This window comes from Pelodiscus sinensis, chromosome 2, assembly GCF_049634645.1.
Source record: "Pelodiscus sinensis isolate JC-2024 chromosome 2, ASM4963464v1, whole genome shotgun sequence".
Taxonomy (NCBI): domain Eukaryota; kingdom Metazoa; phylum Chordata; order Testudines; family Trionychidae; genus Pelodiscus; species Pelodiscus sinensis.
Window position 1 is genome coordinate 61,297,002 of NC_134712.1, and position 27,883 is coordinate 61,324,884.

The 27,883-nt window shown below is 40.2% G+C and overlaps 1 protein-coding gene across 2 annotated transcripts in view; it reads right to left on the minus strand.

Annotated features, from left to right (window-relative positions):
• The window catches only part of CLVS1 (clavesin 1), a 119,134-nt gene that overhangs the window by 59,383 nt on the left and 31,868 nt on the right, over nt 1-27,883 (minus strand). For both annotated transcript variants that reach the window (XM_006113635.4, XM_006113637.4), the window contains exon 3: nt 22,266-22,440. In XM_006113635.4, coding sequence (XP_006113697.2) covers nt 22,266-22,440 — 175 coding nt within the window. The remainder of the gene's footprint in view (nt 1-22,265; nt 22,441-27,883) is intronic.

The window sequence follows — 27,883 nt, forward strand, 5'->3', positions numbered from 1 at the left end:
CTCAGGCTTGACAAATCACAACTCATCCTTTCATTTTGTTCTGTTTGGGAAAAAAATGAGTGCCATATGAAAGTGTTTTTTCCCCTTTCCACCTAATTCTCCTTAACTCAGAGCTTAAAGGGGGAAAAGCAAAATAGGACCCATTTCCAAATTACTGGATGGGAAAATTGCTCAATTTCTAAGGTTACATCTAGACAGCAGAGCTATTTCAAGATACCAGAAGTATCCCCAAATTGCTATTCTACATCTTTAAATGTTCCATGTGCTGTTCTGGCATCCCCATAATCCTTGTTCCATGAGGGTTAAGGGATGTTTCAAAATAGTGCTTTATTTTGAAATTTGGTGCTGTTTTTCAGAATAGAGCCAAATTTCGAAATAAGCCATTTCGAAATTAGATTGAATTAAGATATGCAATTTGCGTAGCTCAAATTGCGTATCTTATGTTGACCTATGGGTGCAGTGTAGATGCACTCTAATTGTAAAGAATTACGGTACTTGAAGGTATCTTTCAAATTGCCATCGCTCAAGTAAAAGATAAACTCCAAAGAGAAATCACCAGGTCCTAGGGGTGAGAAGCTCTTTAGTGCTGGATTAGTACAAAACCTTTCCTGTACCCCCCAAAATGCTGTTGCATCATTACTTTCCTGATATCACATATAAACTCTTCCTTTATGTCTATACTGCAAAGTCAGGATAAGGGTCAGAAGCATTACTCTCACACTTTGCTCCATGTCTCACTGGACTCACAGTGCTATCGAAGCACACAATTAGTTCTTTAAGCATGATATTAACCATTTTGTCCTATTTGAAACAGACATTGTAATTATAGTACACTGATCCCTATTGGGAACTCAAAAAGAGAGACCTGGCTGAAAAAGCTCTTCATGGTATTGTTCAGGCTTGTGATAAAAACACGAGAGACAGCTACACTGTTGTGCAGCTGCATCCCATCACTGTGTTATCATTGGTTGCCCCCCAAATCTACTTGAACTCTAGGTTCAGTGGCTTCTCCCCTGAGGTTGGGGGAGGGGCCTTCAGATGCAGGTAGGATTTCTAGAGCTGCATAGGGCCAGGCTGCTTTCCTACCTTATTGTCCGTGGGAGCTTAGGCAAAGGCTTCTCCCATCCTGGCCCTGTGCAAGTGCTGATTGTGTTCCCTTGTAGTGCTGCTTTCAGATCTATTTATTCATCTTTGGCTGAAATGGTGGGATTAGTGGAATTATAGTGTTGAATTACCCCCTCACTTTGAACATTGTCAGTTGTCATTTCCTAGGCAGGTGCTGGTGTATGGGCTACTTTTGGCACACAAGTACCTCATTAAATTACTGGTTGCAATTCAAAAACTTCAGAGGCCGAGTTAGTGTGCAACTGGAAAAACTTAAAAAACAACAAATAGTTTAGCAGCACCTTGTGATTTTTGGCACTCTCCTTTCCAACAGCTGGAATCATGATCTTGCCTAAGGACCTCAGCTTTCATTTTTAAAAAATAGCTCCTCACCCTCATGGTGGCAGAGAAAACATGAATCGAGTACACCTGAAAGGCTCAAAAACCTAGAAGGCAAATAAAAGAGCCCCACATTTTTTTTTTAAAGCCTAATCATTTTAAGACAATCTCATGACTGCGTTGGGCTTTTATTACTGACATTTCAATGTTTGGGGTTGACGGTACAATTCAAGGGCTCCCATAGTGTCAATCTTGGCTCTCCCTGAACTCTGGGAATTGCAAGGACAAGTTGTGACTGACTCCACTGGTGAGCAAGATGCCAAAAAGTGGAGGATACAGGTAGGGAGTAGGTGGAGTCAAGGTTCAACTCCTTCCCCCTGCTGGCCTAATGGTCAGTGCGATGTGCAAGTAAAGAGGCCCTGGGAAACATTGTGCCTGTGTGAGTAACAATCTCACCAATGCTCATCCTGTAATAATTCATCCCTTCTACCTCACCTCCATTCTCAAGTTAGGGGTGCAAATACCACAGGTTAGCACTATGTGGAGACCCAGCTGAAATGTCTGAATTAATTTAAGCAAATTATATGTTTAGTGCACTGAACTCATATGTACAAGGCTTGATATGGAAGCAGCTTTCCACCAAGCGCCAGCATTTAGTACATTTTTCAACATTTTGATTTCTTACATGATTATTTTTATCCTTTAGGCAAATGTTTCGGCAGCCTGTGAATCTTTTTATGTAAATTAGCAGAAGCATTTGGCAATTTGTATCAAAACTGCAGCTTCATATATCATTGAAACTGAAAATAAACAAAGTTACATGTCTATTAAGGTACAGATTTGTTTCAGAAATGAAGTCTGTAACTCAGAGGGTGCAGTGCACACATTTAGAGATTCCCTGTTCATTGCCATATGATGTACTGAGGTATTTAAACAATACAATTTTGATGAAAATAATAATTTGTTCTAATTAACAGCAATGTAAATCAGAAATAGCTGCTGAAAAAAGTCATGAAAGGAGAATCAGATCTACAGTGGTGCTATGTCAATTTGAGCAAACAATGGATTTTTCAGTTTAGCAATTTTAAAAAGTTGGGAAAAATTTATTTCAGGTCAGCAGAAATAAACTTAAAATTTTCTGACAATTGAAAAATAAAGCAAGTTAATTTGGGGTCGAATGAAAAGCTGTGTTTTGACAAAATCAAAATGACCATTCCAAAACATTTTTTAATTTTTAAAATTAAAATGAAAGGCACTTTTGAAATGAAAGTCTCTACCACAAGATATTTTGATTCTTTATAATTTTGGTGGTGGGGGGAGGGCGAGAAGTTTCAATACAAACAATTCAGTGAAACTGTCGTCCCTAAATTGGCAATTTTCTCTGGAAAAAATTATGGATGAAGAATTTCGCCAGGTCCATTGTAAAGAGTTGAAACAGGTGGCTGTTTCAGCAGTAGATGAAGACTTAGAAATAGAAGGTTTTGTATAATTATGGTCATGATCTGAAGGGGGTAGGTGGGTATGTTTGTTTGTTAGAGGATTGTATAAGGAGAGGGAAAAGTTATATAAAGAGAGAGACTAACTGCTCTTTCTCATAAGCTGACAGCAATTTCTTTCACTTTACAGGGCTTATCTGAGATTTCTCCCTTGTATCAAAGCAGTTTTCATCTACACATTTTATATTGATCAGAGGAGAGAAGCAAGAATTAATGTAAAAATCACCTTTGGCAAAACTTGTTTAACAAAGGTTTTGTTGCTGTTGGTTTTATACACTTTTAACATAATGGGTCAGACCCTCAGCTGGTATAAATTGGTGTAGCAATACTGATTTCATTGGAACCACCTGATTTACACCCTTTCAGCTCTGGACTAGTGCCTATAATGAGGGGGCAGATTCCAGCTCAATCTACTAAATCCCTTATGGTACTTTAAGCCTAGTATTTACATGTTGATAATGATTCCACATGGGGAGACAACATGATTCATACTGAGTGAGATGGACAGGAAGAGAATGAAAGCCCTGTGAGTAGCTGTTGTCTGAATAAAGGGGGAAAGGTTTGGACATGTTGAACAGCTGGTCTTTGTTCACTATTGCTACCAGGTGTCTGGTTTTTATCCAGAACACCGAGTCAAAAAGGGGACCCTGGCAGCTCCAAGTCCAGTCAGATAATGGAAGCTCCATGCCTGCATTGGCTCTTCACAGTTCCTGGAAGAGGTCTGCATATCCTTGCAGCATCACATGCTGCCCCTGTGTCTACACTGTGTTTTTTTTTTTTGCAGAAGAGGATATGCAAATAGAGCGCTTATTTTTATATCTTTTAATTCTTTTTGTGGAAGAGGTTTTGCCACTAAAAAGCCCCGTGTAGATGGGGCCATTAGTCGGAACCCTCCCCCCTTTTTCCGCAAGATCCCTAATTCCTCAAATATCGAGGCTTACAGGATCTTGCGAGAGAGGTTTTTTCCCCCAACAAATGGCCCCATCTACACGGGGCTTTTTAGTGGCAAAACCTCTTCCGTAAAAAGAATCGGAAGAAGATATGCAAATGAGTGTGCCATTTGTATATCCTCTTCCACAAAAGAACCGCAATGCAGACATGGGTGTGTCAGGTCTGCAACGCCTGTTGGCCAAGAACTGTGAAACCTATCCAGCCCTCCCTATACCACCCAGACTTCATTGTGTGAGAGTGCAGTGAACCCTCTATATGCAGAAGGAATAGCACAACACCTGTGCTTTTCTGAACACAGAACCAGTTTCTTCTGTGTCTGGGACTTCTGAGGATTGGGGTAGGATTTTCTTATAAATCTGTGTGTACACTGCTCCCTGATTTAAAAAAAGAAAAAAAAATAGTGGAAGAGGCACATAGCACGGGAATGTGACAGGCAAGGCAATAAAATACATGGAACAGCATGTTCTCTTCTGTATTTAGCAAAGCAAACTACTGTAAATTTCCTTCCATTACTGTCTCCTGACAGAAAGCATATTAATAGTTGATGCATTGTCATAGAGCACATTTGCATAATTCTGACATTGAACACAAATAAATGGCACTGATGGCTCTGCTTCATAAAGTTTCCTTCCTGGCAATATTAAAGCATGTAGAAGCATGCATTAGCAAGCAGGCAAACATAGAAAGCTAAGCAAGGTCATGATTGAAGATGCAGAAATGGAAGGAAAAAAAGGAATATATAAAACATTTATAAATGTTGCTATGTTGCATTTTGCATGTACAGATTCTATTTAGAGGTTGTTAAAGAATGGGGTGTATGCTTTACATGACAAAACAGCTAAGGTGGAATGAAATTTGTATTATGTCAAGGAGGTTCAATGTGTCTGACTCTGTCACTTTTTTCAAAGCTGTCTCTACAGAAGCAGACAGGTTTCCAAAAGGAATGCTGCCTACACACATCAACAGATGTTTCATCCCCAGTGAAATCATTTGCAAAATGTTATTCCTCTATTTCAGCATGCTAAGCTTACTGATTTCAAAGAGCTCTGACTTGAAAGTGTGGCTTACAGGCTCCATGCAGAAGTGATGGATGGTTGTTCTGTGTGTGGGGTTTGAAATTTGCACCCCCATCCTATGCATGAGCGCATAATGAGAAAGTCACAGATTTTGCCCTCTGGTTGCTACAGCAGCACGAAAAATAGCAACTGGTGATACTATATACTTGTGCAATTGTGCTCCCTACCCAACATTAACAGAGGGGAAGACACTGTCTATGACCCAATGTTTGACACAGTGATTTTGAGGGAAAATAGAAAGTGCATCCAACTGAAACTGTTGTACTGGCAGTGCCATTGAAATTGGATAGTGACAATTTTCTGCAAAAAGTTCACGTCCTTGCAAATCATTCTGTTAGTGGGAGCAGCCTTTCAAGATCTATTATTCTGAGCCTAGTAAGTAGCTATTCAGACAGTGTTTGTACTGTATAACATAACCAAGCAAAGTGATGTTAAAAGAGGATTAGCATATAAAATCTCTTTCAGGAAAAAGATGATCACTTTTCAAATTCTTTCTTGTTACTTAAGCTTGTGAACTTCCACACCTAGTTTCCTCCATTGGATAGGGACATAAAATAATTCAGTATGTTCTATTGTGACTGGCTTTTCCCTCTGTCCTAGCCATGCCCACAACTAGAGCTAGGCAAACTATATGTAGCAAACAATTTATTCATTGAACAGAGCTCTGATAGCAAATTGTCCAACAACAAATTGCAATTTCCTCAGATGTGTTCCTTATTTACTGTATATGTTATGTGAGTATATTTCAGTATATCAATTATTCACCTACTATTTGCTACAGGTACTTCTTCAGATACTCACTTTTTGCAATTCCAGCTATTTTGGACAACTAACATGATAAGTTTCTCTTCCCTGATTAGATTGGTTTAAATCTTAAATTCTGGTTGCCAGTGTGAATTCTCAGAGTGATAGTCTCAAAATTCATTTTCTGTGAATATTATGCAATATTCATTTCCTGTGCCAGTTTAACAAAGATTCCTGATTGTTTTAGCTCATTTGCTAGAATAATTGCGTAGCATGAGCACACACACAAAGAAATAAAAACCATCAGAACAATATAATTCAAACACTTTGTGCACATGCGCACATGCACTTTACATTCACTGTTGACAGAATTCTGGTAGCAAGGTTTCTTATTAGGGCTCTCAGCCATATTTTGTAGGGAGCAACACTGTTTGCACAGTAATGTACCTAAATTATTTTGCTTTGCCTTGTCTGCTCAGCAAACTTGTTGATAGGCATATCTCTTTAAGTGCAATTGCTCTATTTTTTTAGTAGAAAGCCTGTAAAACACGGTGCTTCATTAAAAATAGCACAGCTGGCAGCTCCCAGAGGCACAGAAAAAATATTCACTGGGTAAGTAACATATTATAAATTATAATTGAGATTCAACTCTCCAAGAGAAAAGGGAAGGTAACTTGTCAGTTATGGAGCAGGAGTTTAGACAGTATAATGATATCATTAAGAAATGCCCTTGCAAATCATGCAAAATTATACTGTGCTGTTGCTTGCAAACCACAGGAGTGCTTTATTGTTCTGTCAGTGGCAGCTCAAAGAGCTCAGTGACCCCACTAACATTCACTATGGCAAGCTGGAGGGATGCAATTTATGGAATAGTTAATTATATTTGTGTGTGTGAATAACTAGCATAGTTATTGATGTGAAGTACATTCAAGATTATCCACCGCACACATGTTCATCCCCCATGGTTTTTTTTAAAAATACTACTCCTATTAGACATTTATATCTAACAGTGGAGAAAAGTAAAACCATGGGCCGGAGCTCTGTGGGCAGGGAAAGAGATGTGTGAGATTTGCATAGGTATAATATAAAACTAGAGGTCAGCAAAAAATTCTAGCAAACTTTTTTTTGGCAAAAAAATTGGTTTTTAACAGAAGAATAATAAAGAAGTATTTGCCTTCTTTGGAAAATGTTGACTTTTCATCAGTAGTTGAGCACCCATAGCATTTTGTTTTGGAAATGATGTTGTAGTGCCACATGAAGTTGTAGTTTGGCTGCCTCCTTATTCCTCTAGCCCTCAGGCTCACCAGCTGGATAATATGTCGATGCAAGGTTGCCGGGGACTCCTATGGTGCATTACAGAGGACAGATTATGGTGCATCATGGGATATATAGTTCAATGAAGTAGCCTGTGTTGCAGAAGAGAATGGAAATTTGACAAACCCCATGAGGCATTGCACTTGGATTTATGAATCAAAGCTTTTGACTTTCTGTTGAAAAGTTTTCAATTACCAATTTTTGGATTTTAGACCACCTCCCCCAAAAAAGGGGGGGATTTAGATTTTTCCATGATGGGAAAAAATTCATACGCATTCAGTAACTAACTCTACCTAACTATCATCGTTACCAACTCATTTTATTTTAGATAAAGGGCAGGCTCAAGAGTCATTATTACTTTCGGAGCAGATTCTAATAGCCTTACTTTCAATGAATAGCACTTTACTTCTTGAGTGGTCACACTGATGTCAATGGGATTGCTTGCAGAATAAGGTCTTATTCCTTTAGTGCAGAGGGGGGCAATAATTTTTGTGGGGGGCCACTCCAAGATTTTGGTAAGTGGTCAAGGGCCGCACTTTTCTGTGGAGGAGGTGCAGGGTCTAGGATGGAGATTGGGTGTAGAAGGGAGCATGGGGTAAGGGACTGGAGTGCAGGAGATGGTATGAGGTCTGAGAGGGTGTTTGGGTGAAGGAGGGGGTTGTGACCTGGGGCAGGGGAGGATTCTGGCTTTGGGGAGGGCTGTAGAAGGGGTACAGGATCTGGGAGGGAGTTGTGACCCAGGACAGGAGGGGTGCAGAGGGTTTGGGTGGTGACCTAGGGGAAGGAATTGGGGAGAGGGAGGGCCAGGGTTGCCAGAGGCAGGCCCTGGCTGGGAGGTGCTTACCTAAGCATCTCCCAGCCTACAGCACCCCTAAGAGAGGCTGGGCTCCATGCCTGCTGCAGCCCCAGATCACTTAAAAATACAGCCTGTTCCCTCCATGCGGCTCTCAACTCTGGGTGGGGTAAGAGGATTGCGCTACTCCCATCCCCCAGGCCAATCTCTCAGCTCCTATTGGCTGACTGTTTTCAGCCAATAGGACCTGAGAAATTGGCTGAGGTCAATTTTTATTGGCCAGTTGTTTCTGGCCAATAGGAGCTGGGAGTGAGGGATCACACAAAGCTTTTCGCTGTCCTGCAGAGCATAGAAACATAGAGGCTACACTATAAACTGCAGCAGGTGTATACCTGAGGATCCCGGCAGGGTAGTCCGCAGGCCAGATCTGGTGGCTTGGCAAGTCTAATCCAGCCCATGGGCCGTATTTTACTGGCCCTGCTCTAGAATATGTGTCAGAATCTGATCTTTGTATTAATCAAAATAGAATTTACAATACATTAAGAAATTATGGGAAAAAAAATAGAGATGGTTATGTTATGGTTCCAACAAAGTTTAAAGTTTGGATCAATGTAACTGCACCAATTTCCATGAGCTGAGTATTTGTCTCTAAATTAATTGACTTAGAATAATAAAGCTCAATTGGGAAGTAACTGATGAATCAAAGACTTAGCACAAGGAGATAAATTCATGTTCTTTTAAGGTTTGATTTTGGTACCAATATGGCTCCTTAATTCAAGTTCTTATTGATTATCAGTGGAACCTTATACTTTGAATAAAATTATAGAATTGTTAATGAAACTATTAATGATAATTCAGATAAAAGTTACAATGGGAGAAAATTATTTAACTTCTGATATGTCAGTTCAAACTTATTTCCCAAATAACTATAACTCAGAGTGGAGCCTATTTTCCACATATCACACAATAACTTTAAATATGGACTTACTAATTCAAAACGAATTCTAATTTTACATGGAATTTACCAATACAGTAGTTTTAATCATAAGTAATTTGCAATTCTAATCTTAGTTTATAAAAAGTTGTGGCGTTATCCTAAGCAAATGTTTAAACAGCAATAAACTCTTTGGCTCATCACTAATTGATGTAAGCTTCTGTCTTTTGCCTGACAACCTTTCAATTTTGTAAAATCCTAATTATGTGTTAGTTAAAATATATCTAGGCTGTAATTTCTCTAGACAGCTATGCTTTTGTTCAGCTATATTTTCACTGCATGTAAACTAGAGCTGGTCAGAATATTTAATGGAATGGGAAATTATGTTTTTTGTCAGAAAATGGTGATTCGTAAAATGAATATGTATGCAGAAAAGAGTTGGTTTCTACAAATCTCTTGATTTGAAAAAAGTCATGTTTCTCTGAAGGAATCAAGCAATAGGAAGCCATTTCTTTGTTTTCACCTCCAAGCATTTTTTCATCCAGCCCTGTGGCTAAAAAAACTCTCTCTCAGGAACGTGTTAACCATCCATCTCTTGCTGTCTGCTTCTGGCTGTTTTTCCCCTGACACACACACACACAGAGACCCTACCCATCCACCAAAGTAATACCCAGATTCCCTATGTTTACATTCAACTCCAGTAAAACTCCTCCCCTCACATAACTCACTTTCTGACTTATAAATGGGATGTGTTTTGGGTAGTGTGTCTATTGTTTCAGCTATCATACTCCAAAAAGGAGCATAGCTGTTCTTTACATTTATTCTAAATGAAGGGCTGCTATCACTGCACAACATTGTGAGGTTTCACCCACCTCTCCATGGTGACAACATAATACATCACATTGACACGGATCCCAGTGTGAACCATAACCATGCAAAATATCAATAACACTGAAAAATATTTTTTTCTTTAGCAGATGTTATTGAGCTCCCTTCCCCCAGACAGGAAATAACTGTGTTAAGATTATGACAATCCACCCACAGTATGCCATGATTACATGCTCTTCTAAGAAAGTTGCTTGGTGGCAATGCAGAATGGTACTAGGGGTACATCTTCACAATAGCGCTACATTTGTTATCCCGAAATAGCGTTGTGCGCGTCTGAACAGCACGCCCATTATTTCAAAATAATGGGCAGCTTATTCCAACTTCCTGTAAACCTCGTTGCACAAGGAATAAGGAAAACGCTGCAATAGCTCTCTATTTCAAAATTTGATAGGCTATCTCAAAGTAAGCTACGCAATTTGTGTAGCTCAAATTGCGTAGCTTATATCAAGCTACACGCAACTGTGTAGACATACCCTAGGATGACTAGGAAGAGGAAAGCTTTTGGAAATTAAAAAGAAGTTGTTGCAAGATATTTTAGCATTGGAAAAAGTCAGACTGGGATTTTTCAGCTTAGAAAAGAGATTACTAAAAGGGAATATGATAGGGGTCTATAAAATCATGACTGATTTGGAGAAAGTGAATAAGGAAAAGTTGTTTACTTGTTCACGTAACATAAGAACTAGGGGTCACCAAATGAAATTAATAGGTAGCAGGTTTAAATCAAACAAAAGGAAATTTTTCTTCATGCAATGCAGAGTCAACCTGTGGAACTCCTTGCTAGAGGATTTTGTGAAGGACAGGACTTTTACGGGATTAAAAAAAGAACTAAATAAATTCATGGAGATTAGGTCCATCAATGGTTATTAGCCAGGATGGGTAGGAATGGTGTCCCTAGCCTCTGTTGTCAGAAGCTGGGAATTGGTGACTAGAGTAGCATTGCTTGAGAATTACCTATTCTGTTCATTCTCTCTGGTGGGGTGGACCTGGCTTTGACCACTGTGAGGAAACATGTTACTGGCACAGATGGACCTTTGATCTAACCCAGTATGGCCATTCTTATTATCTTATGCAAAATCACCAGTGTTAAAATACTTTGAAATTAACAAAGGAATTAAGATATCAGTTGACGTGACATGGGCACATTCACAATCCATGGAAGACAGGAAATTTTAGGATTTTGCTTCATTATGTACATGTCTTTGGCAGTGAGAGGTACAGATACAGATCATTACTGATATAAACTCTAGTCATTATTTTAATAGCTACTAGTAAGAAATGTTTGCTTCCTAGTTTTAAGAAATCATCAATGTTAAGAAGCCATAAAAACTCACATAATATTCTCTTAGAGTTTAATTGGAATGACCAAACTCCATGAAACCTATACTAAAATGTAATAACTGTGACAGTAAAAAATAGAGCCTAGCGTGACATCTCCAATCTTTCTGTCTTAAGGAACACTAATGTTTGTATAGCAGTCTCCTCTTGCCAAGAGTCAAATGCTGTGAAAAGCCTCTTCCTGGCAAACATACTATTGTGCTGATAGATTCTACTAAACAATTACATTTATTATTTGAAAATTAAATTTAAGGCTGTAGCCTGCTGTGCCTTTCCTTTATTTTATTCTGTTTAGACTCTCTGGAGATATTAGTCCTGGATCTTCGTTTACCAGAGAGAGTCTGTTTATCTGCATTTGTTTCATATATAATGAGTCAATCCCTATTTTTCTTCCCTCAAATTTCAAAGGACAAAAACACTTTACTCTTCATCACAACAGCTGTCAGGCAGCAAGCACACACATTTTTTGGAACATTTCAAGCTGGCCTGTTCCAATGAAAACGAGATACTCGTCATTGCAGTTTTAACGAGCGGTGGCTGCACATTCAGCAATTCAAGAAAGGTGGCTACAGGTTGAAACTCTCTTAACCGGGACACTCTGGTCTGTCAGCATCCATGATTCTGCAGGACCACAGACGTTCCAGGACCAGAAAGTCACAATGGAGGGCTAGAGCCAGGGACCTCTGCAAGCTGGCAGGGTAGCAGGGCTTCCCGGCAGAGCTGAAGGAGACCTACACATGGCTGCGGGAGCCTCACCCCAGCAGTAGGAGCTCAGCACAAAAGTTGCGGGGCTGCCAGGAGTGGCAGCAGGAGCCTGATGTGCAGAGGCTGCGGGGTTGCACAGTGTGGCACTGAGAGCCCAGCACACAAAGACAGCTGGGCTGCCGGGCACTGCAGCAGGAGCCCAGTGTGCGCACAGGCCGTGGGGCTGCCTGGTGCAGCAGTGGGAGCCTGGAGAGCAGAAGTAGCAGGGCTGCCTGGTACAGCAGCAGGAGCTGGTTACAACAGCAGGAGCCTGGTGTGCAGAGGTGGTGGGGCTGCCCGATAAGGCCTTGAGGGCTGACAGGGCAGCGGGGCCAGCTAAAGGGGAGCCAGCTGGGAGAGCAGCAGCTGAGCCAGGGATGGAGGGAGCTGGCAGCAGGGGGCCCAGAAATGACCATCCCTGGTCTGGCAAAATCCCTCATCTGGGACTGGTCAGGTCCTGAGGGTGGTGGACCAGGGAAGTCCAACCTGTAGTGTTATCAAACATATTCTACATGGAGGTGGGAGTTTAATTCAATGAGCAAATGTTTCAGAACTCTTTAGGGCCAGTTTTTCAATTTTTGGTGTGTAAATTAGGTCTACAAAACATATTTATGGGTACATCCATTCCCAATCGGTATCTGTTTATCCAAATATATTTCTGTATACAAATGCATGTTTTGGGTGCATGCTAGCAAATAAATGCATTCACATTTTAGAATTCAAAGAAGTTCTGAAATCTTTTGTCAGAGCTGTCTGGGAGGCAAAGAAAAATATCTTCACCTCCATTACAGCATCTAATAAATTTTAATCTATAGACATGTGAAGGGTGGTGAATAGCCTGGGGAACTTGGGATTGTCTGTTTTCAGAAACAGCTGAATGTTTCTTGTTGTGAGGAGTTGTCAATTTTCTTTATTCCAAAGATTCATCAGCTCCTGACCAGATTTATGATCTCTCTGGAGGCAAAGTCAGGTCTGGCACAGACAAATGTAGATCTTGTCTGTTTGACTGTAAGCCACTGTTGTTCATGGAGGGCCTAGAGGTATCAGGGAGCTATGACTTGCAGATTAGACTCCCCAGGCTGATAAGATCAAGCAGGAAAGTACTGGGTCTGTTTCTTGAGGAGATTGTCAGTCCTTTCTTTCGGTTGGCCCTTGCTGAAGAAACCTTGACTCTCAGAATTCAGCCATTAGCTCCCTTTTCTTGGGAAGATAATTGGAAAGGTTCTGTGAAAAGGCCAACTCTGACAAAAGCCAGACTCTAAAGATTTCCTTGATGACTGTCAATCTGTGTTTAGGTGTGGATATGACAAAAGCTGCATTGGTGTGAATGGTTGGTGTCCTTCGAAGAATGGCTTAAATAATGGGCCAAATGCTCAGCTGGTGTAAATTAGTATAACTCCACTGAAGTCAATAGAGCTAACTCACATGAACTAAGATCTGGTCTCAGATGCCCATTCTAATTCTTTTATACCTGTTACTAGCTTTAGATCAGTGGTTCCCAAACTTTTCAGCATCACGCCCCCTTTTTGATTTTTGAGAAACCCTCACCCCCCCACAAAAAAAATAGCAGCAAAACTTGTTGAGCAAAAAAAAAATTGCCCTTTTAAGAACAAAGCAGGCATTGCCCTTTTAAAGAAGCCATTTTTAGGAGTTGTGCGTATTCCAGCAGATGCCCAAGCAGATGGATGGGGGGGGGCTATGTCGCCTCAGCACCCCCCCCCCTAGAATTTCTTCATGCCCCTCAGAGGGGGCACACTCCCCCAGTTTGGGAACCCAGGTTTTAGACACTATTTGTTGACAGGCTGAGGACCAGTGAAGGGCTATAAGGAGTATCTCTTCAGTAGCTCTCCAATCTAGTCTGTCAAAGAAATAACTTTGGGGAAAATGTTCATCTACGATGAGGGAATTCTTGTGTTGGGTACAAGGTGGTTCTATTCTCTCGCCCCTCCAGTTCAGTGTATATATTGCCATTAGTGAGGTGTTGAGTATACAGAATGCAGATGATACATATTTCTACATCTGTATTTTATATGACCTACACAGTACTTGAGTAGTGATAGAAATGTAGCCTTGTTAGTCTGGTGTAGCTGAAACAAAATAGTACATAGTCCTGTATTTTGTTACAGTACTTGAGGTGAGACTTCTCACTCTCCTACCCAAGAGGGGTAACTAGCTATGAATTAGCTGTCTTATTCTTAATTTGAATAAGAAATAATACTGGGATAGCAGCCAAATAGTAGCAAGATTTACATCCGTTCTTTTACCTGACAGACTATGCCCACCTTCTGTTACTCATGTTTACAAATTGAGGATCTTGATCTGACTATTTACATAGCAAGAGTAGCCAAGAATAAAGTTAATTTCTATTTCTGACCAACATCCATGCCTGAGGGGGATCTTATGATGCACTGTGGTGGCTCAGCCACATGGAGAGACTGTGGTGCTTTATGAAAAATAGAGCTTAGCTGGGGAGTTATGCACATAAAGGAGAAAGGCAGCTTGAGGGAACTGGAATTATAACTTCTATGAGGCACAATGGCAGCTCAGTTGGACACAAAGATTACTGTTGACTGAAAGTGAAACCTTTAATTTTGACCACACAAAAATTAAATGTGTCTATTCAATGGAAAAGGCCCAAGCAAAATAATCTCTATTCAGAACTATCAGAATTTTTTGGTACTTTTTGTGGACTGGAGATGATCAAAACTCAGAATTCCCAGAAATTCTGACATGTTGAAATGTGTTTTTGTTCAGATATAAATAAATAATAAACACACAAAAAATATAGGAAACAAAAATTCCGTATCAAATAAAAATTGGAATATTTTATTCTGATAATATCAGAATGGAGTTATCAAATCTTAAAAACTGAAGAATGGCCATACTGGATCAGACTGATACTCGAATCTGGGACAGTTTCTCACTTACAAAGAATGACTCAGCCATGCAGGCCCCTACAAAGAATTATTTTAGTTTCTCAATAATGACCTTATCATCCAGTGACCCCAATTGTTGGTTAGCAGGCTTCCTGATTCTGATGTTCTTAAACATGGATCTCAGAGTCTCAGTACTCTTCCAGGCAAATTCCACAAGCCAAATATACAGGAAGCCTTGGAACTTAATTTCATTCTTGTTGATTCTTATCACAAAGGTATGAATAAAGACATTGGCTGGATGGCCTTCTACATGCCACATCCTAATGACATAAAAATCCAAACAATAGGTACTTAAGAACAATTTACAACTTCTCTGTCAGCTTCATGTAGCATGGAGACTCTGACTATTTCTTTCCCTTTTTTCTCCTTCTTCCATTCCCTATTTATTTCAAAACTGGACCTTTTAATAACTCTATTCATCTGAAGAAGTGGGTTGTGTCCACGAAAGCTCATGATACCATCTACGTGTTTTGTATCAGAGGGGTAGCCGTGTTAGTCTAAATCTGCAAAAGCGGCGAGGAGTCCTGTGGCACCTTATAGACTAACTGAAGTGATGGAACACTATGCTCCAACACTTCAGTTAGTCTATAAGGTGCCACAGGACTCCTCGCCGCATCTACATGTTTTGTTAGTCTTTAAATCTTTTAATTGTACAGGGGACTGGACTTGTTGACCTCTCGAGGTCCTTTCCAGTGCTGGTATTCTATGATTGTTTAAGTCTATGCATCTTCAAAAAGATGTAGCCCACAGGCATCTTTATATTGGTACTTGCTTGAGTGCAGGAGATGGACCATGGCCCCAGTCCATCTATACATACCCCTTCTGGACTGGTCAATATGCCTAGGATTGCTCTTTCTCTTGTACTCAGAAAGCAATGACTGCAGTTCAATAGCTGCAGCCTTTAGAAATGCTGGTCAGGGAAAAGGAAATTTTGTACCTCTCCTTGCACATAGTGCACATCCACTGCAGCAGCTACTCCCTCCCTCCCCCAATTTTCTCATGAGACCATGGTCTATAAATATGGCTTTGCAGCAGAGAACACTACAAATATGTCACTCTACAAAAGGGATTGTGGTGACTGTTTTCCACAGTTCTCTGTATTTCTTGAATTTTTTTTAATTATCCAAGAATATATCATTTAAAGAAATGTCGTTATAAGTAAACCCTGATGAACTAATCTCTGTTTAATTAAAATTACAAGTCAGTGTTGCCCAAAACTTCAGGGATAATTAACAGACCAATGTCACAGACCTAGAAATATGACTTCACAGCAGGAGCAAGCAGAAAGAGAAAGTCTGTGAAGGGGAAAAGCTGTTCACATAGAAATGCTAAAAACAAACAGAAATAAAACCCCGGCAAGTTATTGGCATAGTAAATTGTTTTGATATAAATATAATCTTTTCCCACTTTGTCTCTGTATGACTATTTTTCTGTAAGATCTATCCTTTCCTCAGACATCAGTGAAAGATACTGAAATAGAAAATGGAAAACTCTAGAAAGAAATAAGGCATCTATTAAGACATATAAGCAACTATTTCCTCATGATGAAAGGATGGACCTCATTAATCAGAGCCTTGCTTAGAACACATTTGTCCTTGCCCATTTGATGTATAATTGAAAGTGCCACACTGTCCACATAGTTATTAGCATTAGAACAACCCATGTTTAAGCTGGAGATACTAGTTCTGTTTTAGGTCATTAAATAGGGTAATTGAGAAAAAGGAGAGCTGCCAATGAACCAATGAACTCATTGGTGCGATCTTACACGCAGAGACATTCAGACCTCATAAAAAATGGGAATTTGAGGAAAATGCGTCTTCAGGCCAAACTTGATATTTAACTAGCATTTATACATCTGTATATCTTTATAAATAAGACATCTGCATGACATCTCTATATGAATAATTTCATTACTATCAAGCGTATTAGGTACACCACTAGTGGAGGGAGTGTTGGGTTAATTAACAAGTGTACTGAATAACATCAATTCTCATTAGTGTAGTTGCATTGCAAGAATAGATTGAGTAAAATGGGGAAGGATTAGTTGCAAAGACGAGCATCTATCTTTCACCAGGTTGGAGAATGTGATTCACCTTATAGGCAGCAAGAAACATTATTACGTAGATTAATATTATTCAGTCAATGGATGTTTATTTTTCAATAATCTGATATTTCAAAGAAAGCGGGGCCCAAAGCAGTGAGTTTGGATCCAGTTCAGTTTTCCTAAGATTAAGAGAAATTATGGGGCTGTGCCCTCTGCTCGCTGTGCTTGCCAACCCCCCTCTCTCTTTTCCCCCCAGTAGCTGGGAAGAGCCAGGCCGAGGCGTGGCAGCCCTGGCCAATTCCAGCTCTCTTCCCCCTTCCCGTGCCATCAGGCCAGGCCATCCCCCACTTCCCCCTGTTCCCTGCTGCTGGGCAGAGCAGAGGCTGTGCCGCTGCCAGCTCCAGTTCTCCTGCCCCCCACCTACCAGGGTATTGGGCCAGGCTGAGGCTGTGACAGCCCTGGCTCTTCCCCCTCCCCCCAGCCTTGGCAGCCCCAACTCTTCCCTGCCTGCAACCGCCAGGAAGTGGGAGGGACTGAGGCCTTACCAGGACTGGCTTTCTCCCCCAGCTGCTGTGGGGGGAAGAGGGTGAGGCCAGGCCAGACCCGGCCCCACCCACTTCCCCGCCTCCCCGGCCTTGCCAGGAATGGCTCTCTCCTTTGGCTGCCGGGATGGGCTGGGCTGAAGCCCCAGCATGGCACGCCTGACTGAAGGCCATGCGGCTCCCACTCCCCCCTCTGAACATGGAGTGGGAGTGGAGTGGCTCACAGCTCCCTGGAGCATGGGGCAGGGAGGAGGCCACATGGCTGAGGGTGGAGGGAGGGGCTGTGGGACTCAGAGTAATACATGACTTCACTGTCATCCTGCAGGAAAGGTTTATTTTTAGAGAGCGAGAGAGAGATTATTCAGATAAGAAGTTTAGTTCAGCCAAATATAAAATTAAGAGGAGAATCTGCAAAATTTGTATCTGATACTCCCCTAAAGATCAGGAACTGGATTCAATTCCATATGTAGTCATAAAATAGTGAACTAATTCTATCCCCGTTGTAACTCCATCCACTTCACTGGCCTGATGTAGGGATGTGTTTGGCCCAATATCGTTCCATTAAAAAAAAAAAAAAGGAATGGGTATAGTCTGTTAACCTGCCTGGTTGGATATCTGCATGTGGAGAGAATTTACAAAGCACTAAAGCCATTTAAATATTTGGCAAACATGCTAAACCTTAACAGTAGAACCTCCCTGAGACCTTTCATTCAGATCAGAAAAAAGGCCTACATTTTTAAAGGTGAGAGTAATTGACAGCTGAACAATTTGAGGTTCAAGATCGATTCTCCATCACTAATAGTTTTAAAATTAAGTTTGGTTGTTTTTCTAAAAGCTGTGCTCCGGGAATTATTTTGGGGAAGTTCTATGGCCTGTATTATACAGGCCAGACTAGATGATCACTATGGCTCCTTGTGGCCTGGGAATCTGTATATTCAAGAGCTCCCCAAAGTTCAAGCAACACACTCATGCTGAAGTTCTGTGTACTTTGCTCTCCAATATGGGTCTTGCTTATATTTCAAAAATATCTGAAATAATTAAAATGGGTATTAGGATATTGACAACTGTATTAAAAAGAAAAACATACTGAAACTCTAAACAGTGACCACTGTCATAGAGGAAAATCAGTCACTTGAAAAGGCTGTGTTTTATGTAAGAACATTTGATTTCAAATCTCCACAATGGTTTTGTAATTAGTATGTGAGTTAAAGAAGTTCCTGATTATTCTGATGTCTGGTGAATGGCCTGTATTGGTTGACGTCAGACTGGTAGATTACATTTTAACAAAAAATGGGAAGGTGGGATGAACAGAATGGCTGTTTGGAAGTTATGATGTGCCATGACCTTCAAGAAGCAGGAAGGTGGTGTTTTCCAACTTCTGCAATCCAAATTCAGGAGTTTTCAATTCCCATTACAAAATTGTCCAGAAGTCTGCACAGCACATCAACACATTCCCCTCGTTTTGTTTATTCCACAAGTTATTTTTATTTCCACATATGTTTATTGCAATCCCCTGTGTGTTCTTTTCAAATACAATTTTTAAGAAATCATCCTCCACTAAGATCGGCAGCCTGTAGATAAACAAAATCCTTCAACATTACAGGGATTTATTAGAAAATAATGCAGTCTCAGAACCTGTAATAAAAAGCACTAGATTAAAGCACTAGACTATGACTCAAACAATCTGGGTTCAATCCTATGTAATTTTCAGCAAATCACTTAATCTCTCTTTGCTTTAATTTGCCATCTGTAAAATTGTGGTTAATACTGATTCCCTGTGGCACAGAAGGTGTTGTGATGATAGCTACATAAATACTTGGGAGAGAGCTGCTAAGTGGTAACCATGTAAGTACCTAAACCATTCATGAAAACACCTGATTTCTTTCTAATATTTTAAAATATTTGCAGGAATATAATTTTACAGGCCTTTTCTATTAACATGCTTACCAACCTGTTTCTAAGAGTTATGTTCATTCTGAATAGTGATAGAGATGCAGCCGTGTTAGTCTGGTGTAGCTGAAACAAAAGACAGAACTATGTAGCACTTTAAAGACTAATAAGATGGTTTATTAGGTGATGAGCTTACATGTGCCAGACCCACTTCCTCAGATCAATATGTGGAAGAAAATCGGCACAACCATATATACCAAAGTGATACAATTTTAAAAAAAAAGTGAACATGTGAAATTGACACATCAAATTATAGTACAGAGTGGGGGTGAGGAGGGAAGATAAATTTCCATGAGGTAGTGACATAGGGGAGATAATAGGGGAAGTTTCTGTGAGGAAGTTTTCCCTATTATCACCCCTATGTCACTACCTCACAGAAACTTACCTTCCTCCTCACCCCCACTCTGTTCTAAAATTTGATTAGTCAATTTCACATGCGTTCACTTTTTTTTTTTATTGTATCACTTTGGTATATATGGTTGTGCCGATTTTCTTCCACATATTGATCTGAGGAAGTGGATCTGGCCCATGAAAGTTTATCACCTAATAAACCATCTTGTTAGTCTTTAAAGTGCTACATAGTTTTGTCTTGTGTTCATTCTGTTTAGGAACAGAAACAAACAAGGTGACCTACGGGACTGTACTGGGGCATTCTGGCCCTTTAAGACAGGTTCTGGTTCCAGCACTAGCCTGTTGCTGGTTTCTACTCAGAACAAAGACATTCTGGAGGGAAGAGGTTGCAATTTCCAAAGCACATGAAAATTGTAGGCCTCTCAGCAGCGCATGCTGGGAAAGTGTCCCTAGCCTTTGTTTGTCAGAGGCTGGAAATGGATGACAGGAGAGGGATTACATGATGATTACCTGTTCTGTTAACTCCCTCTGGGGCATCTGGCATTGGCCACTGTCAGAAGACAGGATACTGGGTTTAGAGGCACCTTTGGTCTGACCCAGTATGGCCATTCTTATAAGGACAGCTCTCTTTTATGAATTTGAGGGAGACTGGGGGGTGAGTTAAATCTGTACTCTCCATGATAAGACAGGATGAGAAAGAGTAGAATGTGGCTTAATTTTCCAAGAGAGAGAGGGTAGGGGTTGGAACATTGATTGGGTCTTTCCAATCAATGTCCTGGGAGAAGCTTTAGGAAGAAGCCTATGAAAAGACCTGAGAGGATACCTAAGAAGTCTGTAGATTCAGCTTAATATATTCCCACAGGAAGGAGTTAATATGGACTTTATTACAAAACTGTCAAGTAGATAGAACCAAAGATTTCTTGACGTATTCAACTAGGGGCATTAGGCTAGTGAGCCAGACTGAGCCAAAGGATTTTGTGAATTCATGAAGTCCAACATTTCACACTGAGGCAGGACCTAGACCAAGGGTGGGCAACAGGTGGCTAGCAGGCAGGATCCAGCCCGCCAGGCTTGGGGCCGTCTCCTCAGCACCATTATTAAAAAACAGCTACTTTTTCTATGCAGTCTGGGCAGGGAGAAGAAAAAAAAATCCCTCAGCTCCCATTGGCTAGTTTCCAGCCAGTAGGAAATGAGAAATTTTGCTGAAGGCAGGGGGAGCGAATGAAGCCTCCCTCATTTCCCCCTCCTCCCCTCTCTCCCTGTGCTGGAGCAGAGCCTCACGGAGCAGCCCGCCCAGCACACAGGCAGGGAGGCTCAGGTCTCTGCAGAGCTGTTGGCTAGGAGCCATGTAGGTTAAGCACCACCTAGCCAGAACCTGCCTCTGGCATCTTAGTCCCTCTTTCCCCCCAACTATGTGCTCCAGGCCATCACCCAAACCCTCTGTATCCCCTCTCCCCACCTCCTCTAGGTCACAATGTCCTCCCAGACCCTGCACTCCTTCCTATACGCCTCCCTCAGGCCAGAATCCTTTCCTGCACAAATACCCCTCCATGACTCTGCACCCCATTCCTCTGCCCCCAGATCATAACTCCCTTCTTCACCCAAACCCTATCTCAAAACCCACACTCCCTCCAGCACCCCAGTCCTCTATCCCATGCTCCATTCTACACCCCACCTGCCATCCTAGACCCCACTCCCCATCTACAGAAGTGTGGCCCTTGACCACTTGTCAAAATTTTAGAGTACCTCCCCCCCCTTAAAATTATTGCCCACCCCTGAGCTAGACCATCTGTGAAAAATGTTTATTCAAACTCTCCTTAAAACCCTCCAATGGCAGTAATTCAACAACTTCCCTTTTCCATAGTGTTAACTACTGTTATAGTAAAAAAACCAACAAACCAACCAACCAACCAACCAAACCAAACCCCCTGAATATCTAACCTTGCTGCAAATTGCAGATTTCTTCTTGCCCTACCTTCAGTGGACTTGGAGAACAATTGATCACAATCCTCTTTATAACTGTTCTTTTAAAGTATGCAGTGGCCCCATTTTATACAAATCTGTTTTTCATCTGGCTAACTAGGCCACATTATAAAGTTTTACCTTGTTTCTATTTGTTTACCAGTGTCAGATGCACATATTTCCCCTGAACTGGACCAAAACGTAATTTAATGTCTCGTGTATTATTATGTTTGGAGGGCTTCTGCAGAAAATTAGGAACGTCTGAATGCCAGAACATTGATTCCCATCGAAGTCTTCCCTCTCTCTTCTCCATTACCCCCAACCCAAATATACAGTATTTGAGAATAGGATTCAGCTGTATATTTTCATCTCCTGATACACAACTACTCCCCCTTTCCTTTACCATCCTGTAAAGACACATTTACCCTGCACATGTACAGCATGCTTCATATAAAGCAGATGTTGCTGGATTTTAATCTCCAGGAACTCTGATGGCTTAAATCTCAAATCTCTAAACATTATTCTTAATTGCTATCGTAAGTACTGTAATACATGCCTCAGGCAAGAGTGATTTAGTATTCAAATGAAAGCAATAGATAATCAAAAATAAATGTCTGAAATTTGGTCTAGGCTACAACTGATTTTAGTCAAATGATTTTTTGATTGATTTTTCTCACCCTTGCTAACTGAGAAATATTATCCTGACTGTAATGACAAAACCCAGTTAACTGAGTGCGTGCATGCATCCCACATTTTGCATACCTGTAACCCTTCAATGGCCAGTTTGAGGATGGATGGTGTTAGCTTGGAGGCTTGCTTGAAGGAAAAATTGCTCCAGTCAATAATTAAAACAAAGCCATTTATCTGAAGCTCTTGATCTTCAATGAGAACTTCCAAGGACAACAGGATAGCCCGTAGAATATCTGTGAAGCTGTTCCTAAGGCCAAAGCAGATATAAAGGGTTATAATTATCTTCAGACCACAGGAAATGCAGATATGCCATGCCAGGGATTTTTCATGTACAGGGAAACAGCTAATTTTCTTTAGAAAAGACAGATATTTTAAAAGTATCACTAAGGTATTTGGATTTGAAAACATATATTCTATTTCTTAATTGGATAACTTCTGTTCGCTGATGGATAAAATGGATCCTGAATTAAATCTCTTGCAATTTTGTGGCATCTTTTACAATAGATTTTAGCTCAACTATATTTTAAAAATGTTTATCTATTGTAACTGAATCAGCTTTTGGCTATCACTCTGCATTAACTATGACAACTCGCAAGCCACAGAGCTAATGAAACAGAGATGCACCGGGCAGATTTTCCTGTGCTTCACAAAATTCAAGTGTTCTTTCATTAATTTTTTGTTTGTCTGTACCTTCTTTAGAAAAAATGAATCTGATAAAAACAAGAAACTGACTGTGAAATCCCACACACCCTGATAAATCAAAGATCTACGATCAGATCTTCAAGGCAATCTGCATTCTTGCTGGAAGAAAATTTTGAAAGACCTATAGTCATATGCTTGGAAACAGAAGCATAGTCTATAATTTAGGAAGTACCAGGAATAAACTATCTGAGAGTTCATCCCCTAGTATATATCCTTTCCTAGCCAGCATTGTCCTGGTCATATATTGGCATGCTCCGAAATATAGACACAGTACAGTAACACCAGAGTACAAATACTCAAAGATCTTAACACTGGTAAGGAAGACCCATTAGAATTTCAACACCGTTTCTGGAATAAGAAGCAGTAATTTTTAAAGAGACAGAGAAGAACCCTGAGTTATAAACCTGACAAATTAACTATCAGATGCGTAAGTAGTACATAAAGCTACGTTTAACTTTATGAAAAGAATGTGCTTGAGCTAGCCATCCTTTTGAATGCCTACATTCCACCAAGAGTCTGCATCATAAGGAGGACAACCAGAAACAGGCAGGCGAGTCTGTATAAGAATTACACAGTTATAAATCAAAGAGAATCTTTGAGGAGGGAAAGCTTCACTTTTTGCCCATAGTTTACATGGATCAAGCATAAAATGGAAAATAACTGTAACAGATCAAAAATGGAACTCTGTATTAATTAGCAGTAGGCTGTTTGCAGGGGCTCTGTCATCTCAGGAAGAATAAACAGAGACAGAGAAGGGAACACTGCATTTTTCTTACCATGAAATTCTAGGCTGGGAAAATTTCTTTGGCAAACAATGAACATGAATGTCTCAAGAATATAGCTTAGTCTTGATAGAAATGATTACATAATAAACTGGCACAATAGCCTTTGTTATCTTTGCATTGTATTTTTAAATTTCTAAGTGCTCTACTCATATGGAAAGACGGCTGCCATTTTGTTTGCAAAGCTGATATTGCCTGTGGCAGGAGAGAAAGACAGTGTGCTCTCTCATGGAAATTCTAGTTCTGATCTCTTTTACTGTATTCTTTAGTCTCTGAGTCATTTTCTCGCCACCATCACTCCAGCCTTCATCATCTTAAACCTGAAAAAAGTCCTTACCAGATTGGGCCAGTTGACATCACCATGTCTACTAGCATTGGTTGAATTCCAAACGTCATGAAGAATGTAGGATTCCATTCTCCTCCCCTTCTACCCATGTATCCTTTTCTTTCCTCATCTCATTTCTTCTCTATCTTAGTCCCCTCCTTTTTTTCCATCTGTCTGATAAGAGTCTTGCCCAGGTGGCCAAGACTGTATATTTTGCAACACTGCGGTAGGCCTGTGATCAGAAAAAGGCAGCTAAAAGCAAAGCTCTTAAACAGGTGGTACAAGTTTGTCAGATCCAGAGTGATTGACAAGACAGAGTGGTGCTTGTGTTTTTCCAGCAGTGATGTAGCAGCCCAGAGTCAGCACCGACCACAGAAGCAGCATTTTTTTGTCTTTGATGTTTTTTTCTTTGCCCTTTGTGAGTGCTTGTCTTGTTCTGTCTTCTTGGGAATGGGGACTGGATTTAACAATGGCAACGGGGACAGCTCCAGCCCATCAGTGCTAATATCTCTTTTCTCCAAAAAGGACAGTTATTACCATCTTTAATGCCCTCTAAGGGTGTGTCTAGACTACAGGGATTTTTCAAAAAAAGTGGCCTTTTTAAAAAAAATCTTTACTTGCATCTAGACTGCTGTCATGTTCTGTCGGCAGTAAAGCAAAAGAACACAGCGGTTTTGTTGACAATGGAAAACTTTGTTTTACGAGGAATAATGCCTTTTTTCGAAAGTGCTCTTTCGTAAAAAGGTGCTATGTACTGTAATGCAAACTGTGCTTTTTCAAAAGAGAGCATTCAGACTGCCTGGGTGCTCTCTCTCGAAAAAGCAGCTTGCTTTTTCAAAAGTACTGGTTGTAGTCTAGACGCTCTTTTTCGAAAGTATCTTTTGAAAAAGCCTCTTTCAAAAGAGGCTTGTAGTCTAGACTTAGCCGAGACTAGCAGACAAGAAAGTTTTTCCTTCTAAAAGCTCTCTTTAAAGGGAAAGAGAGCAAGAGAAGTTGTTTAAAATAAAACCATACTTAATACTTTACATTTCAAATTAACTTAATTTGAAACTGTTTAATGGTCAGCCAGTGACTCAGTAATGTTAACGCCTACCTTTGGCCCATATATTCCATCTAAATTAATACAGCACTACTCAGCAGGATTTAATCAATAAACACTGCAAACAACCATGGGCTTCCAATAAAGGAAAAGTAATTTCTCGTTCAGACTCTGTGCCCTGAATTCACACCCCATGGGCATTCTTGTCACAAAATGGGAGCACTGCTTTAGCAGTGGTCATGACTTCATAAATACTAGTAGCAGCTTTCTAAGAGGGGCACTGGTGTGGAAAATGTAATCACATTATAGTCATACCTCCTTACACGGCATTGTCTCTTTTGGAGCTGTCCTGGGTTGTTGTAGGTATCAAAACAGAAAAGGGGGGATTACAGGCACCTTGCACAATCATTTCATAGACTTTAAGGTCAGAAGGGACCATTATGATCATCTAGTCTGACCCCCTGCACAGTGCAGGCCACAGAATCTCACTCACCCCTCCCAGAATAATCCTCTCACCTATATCTCAGATATTGAAGCCTTCAAATACTTTGAAGACCCCAAGATGCAGAGAATCCTCTAGCTGTGATCTGTACCCCATGCTACAGAGGAAGGCGAAAAACCTCCAGGGCCTCTGCCAATCTACCCTGGAGGAAAATTCCTTCCTGACCCCAAATATGGCGATCAGCTAAACCCTGAGCATGTGGGCAAGACTCATCAGCCAGACACCCAAAAAGTTCTCTAGTAATTCCTATCATCCCTCCATTGACCTATTTCGCACTGATAATGAATGGTCAATTAGTTACCAAGATCATGTTATCTCATCAAACCATCCCCTTCATAAAACCATCTGGATTCCAGCTGGATTCTCTGCTAATGGCAGCTCTGTTCCCTAGGTTATGTCAGGGGAAAATGGAATAATCCTGAGCTGAATTTAATTCCACATATTCCATTTTAAAAATCTTTTAATGCTCGTCATTATAAGAAGCAACAAATAGGGCTTTACAGTGTGAAGAAATGGATTGGTCTCCTAGTTCTGGCCAGGAGAGGTTCCCTTACAGAACATTCATTGTGATGAGTAGTACTGTACCCACGAAAGTTCCTAATACTGTCTATTTTTGTTAGTCTTTAATGTGCTACAGGACTACTCATTGTTTTTAAAGTTACTGACTGACATGGCTACTCCTCTGAGATATTTCATAGTGATGTTCCTGGTGTTGCTATCTTTGACACTTTAAAAGATATGGGGTGGAGTAATTTTAAGCATGGATGGGAATTGCTTGCACAAACTATGTATAAGTTTTATTTAATTTCTAGATCATACTGAAATGTTTGTTATGATTAGGCCACATTTTATGGGTGTGTACACTTAGGTACAGACATCTAAATGTAGGCACCTAACTAAATAGCAAGATTAACAGAGCTACTGATCACTTACAGTTCCCATTAACTCTAATAAAAATTACATGTGCAAGAGTTGGACACCTGATTTTGTCACTGTGGGAGTATTAACTAATTTAGCATTTTCCTGCATACCCTGTCTACAAATTTGCATATTGTGGAACACGGCACACATAAAATGGAATGCTAATGCTGTTTCTTTTATTGGATGAGGTACAGCTAAGCATGTACACTGATCCTCCAGGTGGATTCTTTGCAAGCATGCAAAGTCAATGAATGCAGAATCTCTATGGAAATCATGCCAAATACTGTTTAAGGTTGAAGCCTTCATCTTTCTAATCTTGTGGCTTTCATATGAAGCACTCAGCTGTTTCACTGATTTGCATCCAAATGATATTCCATGCATTAACTCATAATAATTTTCTGGGACTCTACAGCTTTAGTTACTTTGCTTAATTTTCCATTTGTTCCCAGTTTGACACACTTACAAAAAGTGATATAAATTGCTGTTTCAAGACAGGAAATTACAATACCACTATGTGGCCTCACCATAGAGTCTACTTCAGCCTGCCATTAATGAGTTACTAAAGATATGCACATATCACTTAACAACAAAAGCAGGCAGGAAATAAACAGTTTGTTTGAGACCATAAAATATTTTTTGAAGTCAAACAAGTATCCTTAAAAAATAGAGAGTTAGTCCAATGGAAGTTAGTAGTAAGGAACAATGGCACAGTAGAAAAATGAGAAGGATTTGGCTAAGGAATTTTGAAAACAGATTAGTTAAATTTATAACAAGTTAATAAAAATACTTAGTTATAACAGAAGTAAATCATCTGTGAGAAAATTAATTGTCGCAGTGGATTTTCAGGTACAAAGGGAACAATTAATAGGGATAAAGACATTGCAGAAAAGCTAGATGATTTATTTGCATCAGTCATCAATACCAAAGATGTTGAGGAAATACCTATAATATTCAGATAATTAAGACTAGGAGATTAAGGTGGATTAAGATGAGGAGATTAAGGTGCCCAGAAAGAGATGTGAAAGAAATAGATATATTTCCGAGAAATGGCATCGCCCAAGCTGTCTGAAGTCTCTCTAGCCAACCTGCAAAGCATACTCAGATTTAACCATGTGAATAGAACTGCTGACTTGTGTAAAAGTCAGCATATGCTTAAGTGCTTTGCTGCATCATTGCTGTTAAGGATGAAACGCTACAACTGCTAACTGAAATATACAAATTTTCATTCAAATCTGCAGCTATTCCACAGAATTGAAGGATAGAAAATGCTACAGATATCAGGCCACTGAACTTTAGTTTAGCACCATATGGACTTATATGGGATAATGGGGATGACAACTTCTATAAAGGAAAAGTTTATTTCCTTACAGCATTAGAATATATACTCCATCTGAACAAAATAGTGGTTAAAATAGAATC